The sequence below is a fragment of the Haliaeetus leucocephalus genome, unplaced genomic scaffold, assembly GCF_000737465.1.
Source record: "Haliaeetus leucocephalus isolate CR32 unplaced genomic scaffold, Haliaeetus_leucocephalus-4.0 Scaffold417, whole genome shotgun sequence".
Lineage (NCBI taxonomy): Eukaryota > Metazoa > Chordata > Aves > Accipitriformes > Accipitridae > Haliaeetus > Haliaeetus leucocephalus.
Window position 1 is genome coordinate 2,327,421 of NW_010972853.1, and position 10,960 is coordinate 2,338,380.

Here is a 10,960-nt window from a genome sequence, read left to right on the forward strand (position 1 = left end):
AAAGAGGGGAAAAAAAAAAAATCTTGGAGTTACATAGCCCAGAAATTTATTGAATATTTGCTCAAATACATTCTGTATAGAACTGTTCAGCTTGCTTGGTTTTGGTGCTCCCAGGAAAGATCATTAACAGATGCACTGAGCTGTAATCACCCATTAGGAATTGTTATGTATGAAAATGTTAAGCAAGGGGCTGCAACCTTCTTCTGGCCAGATCTGTGTCTTGAATTTGACAAGCCACCTTCCTTTCAGAGCACTCAATTTGTGTAGGTTGCTGCATCAAATGTTATTTAGAAGAGCCTTTTACATTTTGGTCTTTTTAAAAACAGTAAAACACTTCAAGTATTTGTATTTGAAGTTTTCAATACTGGAAACATTTAGTCCAGAATGTTTGCAATGGGATCTCTAATTTTTCATATGGTCTCTCTTCTAAATATCCCAGAACATTTAGTCTTCAGTTTTGGCTTCCATTTCCTCAGCATCATCATCCCCATCCACTTCAGCATTTTCCCTCTCCAGTCTTTCCAACTGCCTTGCAAGCTCAGTCTCATCTGTGTCAGTAACCACTTTAGGCTGCAAAAAACCAAACCAGAACACATGGTAAACTGTCATAAAGAAATACTATATTTGTAGACTCTGATTCTACGTAAAGAGCAAGAGATAAAAAACATCCTGAAGACATACAATAAAACCCAGGAAAAGTAGAATTTTTGGCCATTTGTTTAAGAAACACAGAAGTTCAGGGGTTTTTTAGTTTTTTAATACCTTTTTGCTAAAATTTCTCCTAGCACTACTGATCTTGCTCTACTTCAAAAATGTTGCGAGAAAAAAAAAAAAAGAACTACATTCTAAAGTGTAATGTGTTCTTACCTCCATCTGCACATTAAAGACTCCTCTCTTCTCCTCAATTTTTTCTTTAATTACAGCCATGGCTTGATTCAGAACAGATAGCCCTTCAGTTCTCTCCAGCGTTGTAGTAGTCATCACGTAACGAGGAGGAGCTATCAGATTAATCTATCACATTGTAGGGATTGGGGAGGAAAAAAAAGGACAAAAAAGCAAACTCGGTAACAAAAACAAAGAAAGAAATATCGAAAGCAAAGTGAGCAACACTGTTCTGAATGTACAATTCACAGAAGAAACATTTTCCCATTAGAAAAACCCTTTCTAGAAGCACAAATAACTTGGACTGAAATAGCAGACAAGAAAGTGCACAGCCTGTCTGATTTCCAATATCAGCATCAGTTATTTCTACACAGTATGTTTATTTAGACAAATATTAAGTGGAGAGAATATCCACTTTGCAGATCAGCAAAACAGCCTATCACATCATTTTTCAAACAATTAAGAGTGTTACAACCAGTACTTTTTTTTTATTTGGTAAGATGACTGAATAAGTAAACTTTTCCTTTTGCTACAAGAAACCATTATAAGAAATCATTTTCAAAGAAGGAAGTACTTTCAAGTTTTCTGAAAGCACTTAGTCAGTAATACACTCAATATCCTAAAATTGTTGGGAAGAAAAACTAGGCCTGGGTACAGCAGCCATTCTACCAATACTCAAACATATGTGGAGCAAACATTCCTCTTCTTACACAGTCTTCTACCTGAAAATAAAATTTATTACTCCCTACCTAAGGCTGCATAAAGGAACAGTAGGTATGTAGTGTGCCAATACCAGACTTTAATAAACTGAACAGAATAAATGTAGCTTCTTGAACTTTGGAAGCCACAGCACAGTCATAGGAACAACTGTCAGCACATAGCTGAAAGGGAGTGTGTTACAGAGCTGCTAGAGAAGAATCAGAAAGCAAGTACATGGCTTCCCAGCCTCAGCTATGCGATTGTGACAACTGCAGTTGCATGCTACTGGTACCTGAGGGCATCAGAAAACTTTGCTTTTGATCTCACTATTAAGACAGACACTTACTTTAATGGGCATGTTCTCTGTGGAACAGTTCAAGCCTGCTCTCAAAGCTTCTTTTACTGCATCTATGCCTTCATAACCATAACAGGCCACCTCAATATCTAGGACAGAGGAATACAAATAATAAAACTTTAAGGTTACCAAAAGCTGTAGTATCTTTAAAGCTTTTTAACTTAAGCTTTAATAAAGCTTTTGAGCATCCAATGTTTATCCACAATGAAAGCCTCAGTAGCTCCCAAAGCTGAGGAAGGTATTTCACTTTCTTGATTTGTAAGTTGAGGTAAGAGTCTTCATAAACTCCTTAGACATACAACATTTTACATTGTATTCTGAAAAGCCAAGATACAAAATTATACATCCACATTCGCTCACCTCTCATCCAATAAATTCAACAAGAATAATTATGTATTTCACATTGAGATATGAATATATAAAAGCAATACCAGAGAAAATGAAAGATCTACCAGGAAAAATGAAACTTGAAATAGAACACATCCACAAAGTAATGGAATTCTGTCAGCAATTACAACAGAGGCACAGAGGCATCACTTGTGCTGCACTGGAACTTTTTTTTTTATGGTAAGTTATATTAATTTATAGTTAAAATGATAGTTAGCTGTAGCTTTTTGTTGATGTTTGGAAAGTAAGGCATAGACTAATGCTGGTCATATCTGTAATACCCTGACTAGTCTAAAGACAAGAATTTCTTTACCTATGTAGCAATGGTGCAAGACTAAGCTACACAGAGAAGTTAGTCTCACTTCCAGGTGACTAACAACCTGCTAATTCTCAGCTATCAGAAATAAATTCACAGAAGAGCATCCCAGTCAGCCTCAGGATGAGACTACAAACCAATGGAAAGTTTCCATGCTTGATTTGAAGACAAAATTGAAAACAACTTAGACCATCAGAACAAAATAGGCAAGATGAAATAAAAGAATATGCTTGCCAAGTAACTTTGTTTTCAAAACTAATGAAGTGCTATGCAGGTTAGCAATTCCATTCTTCATGGCAATCAAATCCTACTTACATTTTTGAAGTCTATGTTAACTCACAGTGATCTAAAGTAATAGGTAAAGGAACTTTTCATTACCTTACTTTTTGCACTCTCCACTTCACTGTCATGTGGATATAGCTTATCTTTTCTTCTCTCCACAGGAATCAACAAGTGCTAATGCTCTTCAATGTATCCTTGCAGAGCAGAGGCAATTTCTCAATCTAGTTAAAAACGGGACTCTGCTACATTGACTATCTTTTTAATGGCAAGCATGCTTTTAGGCTGTTCAGTTAGCTGTACAACCAGATTTACAGTTTTAAAGTGTGCCTTCTTAAGTAGTGCAGTTGTGTGTTTTTTCTGCCCACACTGAATTAATAAAAGACAAACTAGCTCATACACTTCATGAATATATTAGAGATGTGCTAGGCTTGAGCTACTATATCCTGCTGAATGGTTTGCGATCAACCAGTTAGAAACACACCCTGAGCAAAAAGTCAGAACTACTTTCACGTGTTCATGGACAAGTGGCCAAGACATACGCTGTAGCTGTGCTGAGAGAGATCAATCATCCTGTTAAGGAATCAATGAATTTAATATTTAAATCCATTGTATGCCAGTACAATATGACAGACTGCATTATATATCAGGACTACTACTTTCTGTCCCAAGGAACCTCCAGTTTGGGGGAAAAAATAAAACCCAAACCACCTTGCACTTTGGGATAGAACCCACATCGGCATTTTGCAAGCAATCCTTGATTAAGGCGTCTTAATTCTGAACAGTTCCACTCAAATATCGTCACTACAAACCACTAGTTTTAACTGAGTTTATAGTTTGCAACAAGATACACTAACTTGACTTAAGTGTCAAGACGTGTTCAATGAACATCTGGAAAGAACTCACCAGCTCGGATTTTAACTGCTTGTGGTGTCAGACGTCTGTTAATATTGTCAATCAATACACGCCTCTCTTCCTCTGTCAGATCTAGGCTATCCAGGATTGCGGGGTCTCTGAGCCAAGCAAAGCAAAGTTACATAAGTTATACTGAAGTGGAACATGACACAACGTTAACTTCTGGTACTATTTCAATATTCTTACGCATAATCCTAGAGATATACTAGGCAAAGAAAACAGGGAAATTTCTTGAGTCCATTGAAACACTGGAAGAGAATAAACACATCTATTTTCATAATATTTTCTATTTAACAACAAACCAGATAAGTAGTTTACTCAATCTGTTCCTGGAAGGAAAGATCTGAATGATTTTTTTTTTTTTTTAAAAAAGCAAAGGAATGACTTCTGTTCAGCTCCATTTGTATATGGTACACAGAATGAGACAAATATCTAGTTGCTTGGTATTTATGTTCACCTCCAGCGTGAAGATAAGCCCATATCACATGAAAGAGAATCCATAATGAATCTGAGGTTTCTGAATTATTTTAGCATTTAATTCAAATGCAAGATTTTTGTCATTCTACAAAGTAACCTATACTCATTCCATATTATTCTGTACTCCTTTTTAACAGTAACTGATCACAGACAGATACTTACCTGCTGGCTACGTTCTTGGCTAAAGAAAGGATAAAGGTGTTTTAAATCGTAAGCTAATAGTTTAAAATCTAGAGATCACAGAGGCAAACTCCTCTGCTGTTTACCAATATAAATTAGCAGCTCTTTTTTTAAGAAATGGTGTCAATTCTCTACTGCTGTATTAATTTTATCCGAAATGTATCTGAAACAGAACATAACCAAAAAGCTCCTCACAATAAGTGTTCCTGTTCTTCAGAGCCAAGAGTTGCAGTTCTCTGAAAAACAATACCAGATCACCTACAATACTATTATCAGGCAAACGTAAACTAAAATGGCCCAAAAAACCAGAGGCAATATTGGAGATTGGTCTCTGCTGCTAATAAAATGTCATCTTTCATGATTTTATACACTGGGTATAGGTAGAAGGGCCAAACATAAGCAAACAGAACCCAGAAATATGACAAGTTTTGTCTATCAAAATAAGAAACTGTATGGCAGAAGCAATTTATTGGACATGCAAATTCTGCTTCTTCATTTACAATCTATCCTGTTAAATCTTTGAGTTACTTTCATGAGCATTTGGTAGGCATTCAACAAATAGGTCCTCAACGTTTAATTTTTACTGATCAGAGGGTAAATATACTTTAAAATTTTACCACGGGCATCATGCTGTGTGAAATCCTAAGACACTAATGCTCAGCACTAAGAAAGGACTAGCAAGTCAAATTCTTAGAGGGCACACCAAGCCTCCCGCAAGCACAGGAAGGCAGCAATATCTACATTTTTCTGCTCAACTGCTATAGCTTTATGTAGGAGCACAATGGGAACAAATAAAAGTTGCAGTCCATTGTCAGAAATCTGAAGGCATTACTGATGGAAACATGTTTTGAGAACAGACAGCTTCAGAAGTTTGTGCTCCAACCCGAACAGCAGTTGAGCAACAAATGGCATGTGTGGTCAGGAATTTTCCTGAGTTTAAGAGAAGCTGAAACAGCCAGTGTAACTACGGGTTTTTGTTCTTCTATTATACAGGTGTTTAACTTAGTATTTATCAGTTACTGAATGATCTGGAATTCCTTCTGCAGCAATGTGCCCAGATTTGTCCTTTACCAGTAAATTTGCTATCATTAGAAAATAATTATTATTCTCTGAAACCAAATGCATTCAGTGTAAATGAGGACACAAGTTGTCTATTCCCCAAAGACACAGAGATGGTTTCAAGCTAATCAAAATGCTACCAAGTGCCCTGCTTCTTCAGTCAACACAATTTCTAAGATTTTATTACTGCCATCTAGTGTTCAGCTCAAGTTCATCACTCATAGGTTTATGTGCTATAGAAGAGTAAAACTGGAACGTTTATTGAGAAGTCTATCTTTGGATTGCCAATTTCATGATAGGATCTTTAGAGGGAAACCAAATAGGTTAATTTTTGAAAGCAATTTAAAAATATCAGACTCCATAAGAAATTAAGAGCAATCTTATCTCAGTGCATATTCCCTTAGCATCACAATTCCCATGTCTTTCTGTTCATAATGCCATTTCTAAGTTTGTGATCCCATTCTTTAAATTTGGAAGTGTAGAGCAATAACAAGCCAGCTTGCTGCATTTAAAAAAGAAAAATTCTGCCTGTGCAGTGGAAGAGTGACAGTCAGCTGTGAGCAGAAATACCTTCAGACACAGAGCTAGATATTTTTGATAACGTCTGCTTGGGACAAAGAACAGGCAAATTCTGACAGACAAACCAAGATCAGTGCTGCTTCTTCTGTTAGCAATGTCACAGGCTCATCTGTAGCAATAGAAATCTCTCCAGTGTTTGTAATCACATTTCTCTTATACTTAAAACGTATTATTCACCAATGCTTCAGTACTTCTCCACATCAAATCCAACTACTGCTTTTAAAAACCTCACATACACAGAGTGACAGACTCAAAGATTGATAAAAACAAGTCAACTCTTGAGCTTTCTTTCTCAAGGGCATTGGGAACTTGAAGAAAGCAGTAAGACAGAAACCTACAATAAGCAACCACAAGACTGATGTCAAAATTTACTAGGTGTACTTGATCAGTACATTCTACATACTGACTCTGGAAAAAAAAAACCAAACCCCAAAACCCCAAAAGAACATTCTGATGGATCTGTTCCAGGAAATACCTCTCTGCAATTTGAAATAAGGCCCTAGAAGTAGAAAAGATGTCCTTACGAGACTGCATGCTTGAATGCATCATAAGCACCATATCCTGGTCTTTTGTACTTGTCATCAAATACCCAGGCAGTTCTCTGGAACAGACTCTCAAGCTGCTCATCCTTGGTGTACTCCAAGACTTCAGCAACATGGCGAAGGATGCTGTAAACCTGGAACACAAAAGGAGTGTTAAAAAACCCAAAACAAATACTGAAAATAGACAAAAATTTAGAATCAGAAGTAATATTTAATGGTAAGCCTTCTGCTCAGAAGTGTAAGACCACACAGGAGTAAGGGCGGGAATCAATGCCTTAAACTATATGCATGCCTTTTCAATTAAAGTTGTCACAGTGTGCTAAACCAGCATATACTTTTGGATTTTTGATCATTTAAATATACCCCTTTACATCACAAATTTTCAACTGACGTCTTTCTTGATCTATTCATTAATTAAGAAACAGCTTACCAGAGCACTCATGGACAGATGAACTGGTTATATATATATTTGCATGGGTAAATGAGAATCAGAGTATGCCTAATAAATGAGAACAATATTTTCATATTATCTTATATCTGTGCATTTTGGTTGCTGAGGAAAGAAGCTGGAAATACACAGTGCCTGAATATAGCAAAGCAACTTACAGTCTTCGATTTTGTGAATTTGTCTTCACATTTGATTGCCTCCTCTGGAGAAACTCTTCTTTTTGACAAGTCAATATAACCTATTGGGGAAAACCATTTTGAAAGTGTCAGGCATTGCGCCAACTAAGTCTAACTGCTTCAAGAGAAATGTATAAAGAACAAACACTGGCTCAGGATTTTTCCCCTTGCCTACACTATCCCTATATGTTGCTAAAGAAAGTAACTAAACCAAACCTTAATCACTTTGATCAAATTATAATCCACATTAGGGTATTAAATTATTCTTTCAACTGTAAATACTTACAATAGCAAATCTTTTGTACAGCATTCTTTAAAATTACTGCCTTAATGTTTTCTGTGCAAACTTAAAAGACATTTTCATAATATTGCAGCAATCAGTGATCCATTTTTATGGTGCTGTACGCAGTCTTGGTAAAAACCGTACCAGTATACAAAGAAGCAAGTTTGATGCCTATTTTTGTAGTGCTGAACTCAACTTCATCCAAGGTCGGCACTCCATCAGTTTAGCTCTGAATAGTTTCCTAATAAAGTAGGCCTGGCCTCAAATTCTGACTCTAACTCCTTGGATACCCTTTCAGGAGAACTGTCTGTAAAGCAACTCTTAGTAAATTTGAAAAGGCCTCCACGTACTTCTCACAAACTACAGGTTGCCTAAAAGATTCAATAGAAAAAGATTCAATATGTGAATTCCAGATGTGTTTCTCTGTTAATATGAGAATAAAATGAATTTGTATGAGGAAGTATTCTTTCATTAGAGATGCTGGGAAACTTATTTCACTTCAGATCTACCTGAAATAACTTTCTTCCCGTCTTTTTCTCCTCTCTGCTTTTTTCTTATCCTGTCATTCATTACTTAATCTCAGAGTTAACTGCAGTTTCAGAAGTATTCTAGAAAAGCATATTACTTGAGAAACATCATACCAACAGTCAGGTTTCTGGGACATGTGCTCAGTGTTTATTTTTATTATTTCTTTACACCTGGATATAAATTTTAAAGATTGCATGGAACAGTATTATCAAAATCTGACATGTTATAAATAGAAAATACATTAAAGAAACCTTTAGAGTAAAAGATTCAAAGGTTCAGAAGACAGGAAAAGACAAAGTCGCCTGTACAATCTCAACTCGTAACCTACAGAATTCATGTGGTAGAATAATTACATACATGTCATCTATTTTATAGTCAAGGTTCAAGACTTGTTAATAAACAGGATAGACTGTGAGCATTAAATACTCACCATTTAGATTTTTATTTCTATGTCAGATGATCCTTCTCTTCAGTTAAGACTTAGAAAATCTACATAGATATCAAAAGAAAATTCCACTGCACTATGGTTTGTTGACCAAACATTGAGCTGGTGAGGACCCACTTAAGCAAATCTTTACCAATGTGATTGACCTTCATTAACCCAATTCCCAAAGGACAAAGAGGAACAGAAGAACAACTATAAGTATCAGATGGCACAATGATGGTGTATTTTGCTTCAGCGCCTTAAAAAAAAGAATACCTAAAAGAATACCTAAGCCACCTAGTTTATCTGCATTTCTCTCTACAAGTTCAGTCTTAATATAGCCCACAATATCCCCAAATACCTTTTTCTTTGTCAACTCTTATGACCACCACGCATTCATTCCTCCCGATGCGGATGAGTTTGTTTATGGAACGAATACGTCTTCTGGATAGCTCACTGAGAAGGATCATGCCTTCAATGTTGTTGTACTCCAGCAGGCTGACATAGGCTCCCATTTCAGCAATGGACCGAACATTGACCATCACTACATCTTCCACCTCTGGAAATTTATGCTGGTAGAATCTACAGCTTAGTCCTGGCATTCTGGAATTTAAGCAGAAAAAACCAAAGATTTCATTTCACAGTACGTCGCTGCCTTCTCCTACAAACATGGTAAAAAAATCAGCAAGGACTGGCGCGAATAGAGAGAAACACTAGCACAAAAAACTGCAAATCGGGATAAGGCTTGTGCAATTCATACTTAGGTTTTAATAGATATTAAGCAATAAATTAACTAGTATTTTAGTATTACACAACCATTTGCTAAGATGCTAATTTTTTGCATTAAAGTAGAAAAAGTTTGCTACCCAGACTTTATTATCTACTTCAACTGTCATACTACCTATACACAGCACACTGTAGCAAAGAGACTTCAAGTGGTGAAAAGGTGGCACAGCACACCTTGCATTCACCTAAATTCACGAGGCTGTGTAAAATTTTAAAATGGATTTTAACAACAGGAGTACATGGGACAGAAGAAGCCTGCAGTGCTCAGGAAGGTATTTGCATGCACATAAGACACTGTGTGAGGGGCTGAGAAAATAAGAGGTAGAGTGAAGCTTCTGTTGTACTGAGGAGCACACTCTACACTCCAGAAGATGACTTTCTAAACTCAGCATAAGATGTTTGGAATAATCCTGTAAGACCTGCTCCAGAAGGCACCTGTCAGCAAAGAAAGCAAAGGCAATAATCAGAACAGAAGACCAAACTAGCCTGACATGAATGAAGCACACACACAAAAAAAAAAAAAAAAAGGCAAGCACCCACCAATGTATTGCTAGTCATGAGGAACAAAAACCTGAAAACCAAACCAGGAGTCTTTCATTATATATTAAAAAAAAGTACAAAATCAACGCTTCATAATCATGTAGTGATAAGAAGGAATGCTTAAACTGCTTCATTTTCCTGATGATGAATCCACACACTCATCACTGCTAACCAGGTTAGTTCAATTCCTTTTGTCTAAGCCCAGAAGTTTCAAACAGGAAGTTTCCTACAGAAGTAGGAGCCTAAGATGCCGAGTCAAATGCATGACTCCTTCAGAAGGTTTGTTGTATTCACCACTTTGAAGTTTTACTCCTGGTCTTTACAGTAGTGCTAACGCTTTCTAGCTATATGAGAATTTAAGAAGAGAGTAAGATGGTAATGCCAAGTGCTACATACACGTGGCCATACAATTCAGAAGGCTGCGTCCACCCTCATTGCCATTCTTAACTTTCAGAAAGGGGAAATACAGACCGGTACACGATTGTAAAAACAGTCCTCTAAAGGTTTCATATAACTTCATATAATTTGAAGCTGAACAAAGAACTCCAAGATGAAAAATAAAAGCTTTGCAGTTCGCTTTTCTAGTCCACTTAACGCAGATCGGCTCAATCCTGCACGTCTACTTACGAGATACATAATAAAAACACACTGCAAAGCAACAAACCCCGAACACCGCAAGCAAGAACGGACAAACACTGCTGCGCACACAGAGCATTGCACTCCTCTCTCCACAGGCACAAGCTTTTTATTTTGGCCTTCCGCGGACGGCTCTCAGGACCAACACGGTGCCCATAACGCCAGCGCTGGAAGTCATCTCTCCAGGACGTTACAAACGCCCCGGCACCGGTTTCGGTCCCCACGCCTGCACAAGCCTCTGCGGAGACTGGCGAAAATGGAGTAACTTCGGACCAGCGACTCCTGCGGCCGCCGGAGCGCCGCTGACGCCGGCAATGCCCGACGACAGCTACGCCACCGGAGAAGGGAAGCGGTCCCCAGGGCGGCCGACAGCCGCCGCCGGGCCGGGAAGGGCCCATCTCCAGCCCGGCGAGGGCGAGAGGCGGGCCGGCCCCCCGGGGAGCGCGGTCCCGCCGGCTGGAGAGCTCGC

General features: G+C 37.8%; 1 protein-coding gene across 2 annotated transcripts in view; it reads right to left on the reverse strand.

Moving 5' to 3' along the window:
* Positions 1–23: 23 nt before the first annotated feature.
* The window catches only part of EIF2S1 (eukaryotic translation initiation factor 2, subunit 1 alpha, 35kDa), an 11,210-nt gene continuing 273 nt past the window's right edge, over positions 24–10,960 (reverse strand). Inside the window, exons 2-8 of one of the 2 annotated variants that reach the window (XM_010574191.1) lie at positions 8,891–9,132; positions 7,277–7,356; positions 6,653–6,804; positions 3,825–3,931; positions 1,928–2,025; positions 868–1,011; positions 24–570 (exon numbers count right to left, since the gene is read on the reverse strand). In XM_010574191.1, the coding sequence (XP_010572493.1) occupies positions 445–570; positions 868–1,011; positions 1,928–2,025; positions 3,825–3,931; positions 6,653–6,804; positions 7,277–7,356; positions 8,891–9,131 (948 nt within the window). In that variant the 5' untranslated portion in view covers position 9,132 and the 3' untranslated portion in view covers positions 24–444. Of the gene's footprint in view, positions 603–867; positions 1,012–1,927; positions 2,026–3,824; positions 3,932–6,652; positions 6,805–7,276; positions 7,357–8,890; positions 9,133–10,960 lie in introns of both variants that reach the window. The other variant, XM_010574190.1, reaches the window with a different exon arrangement.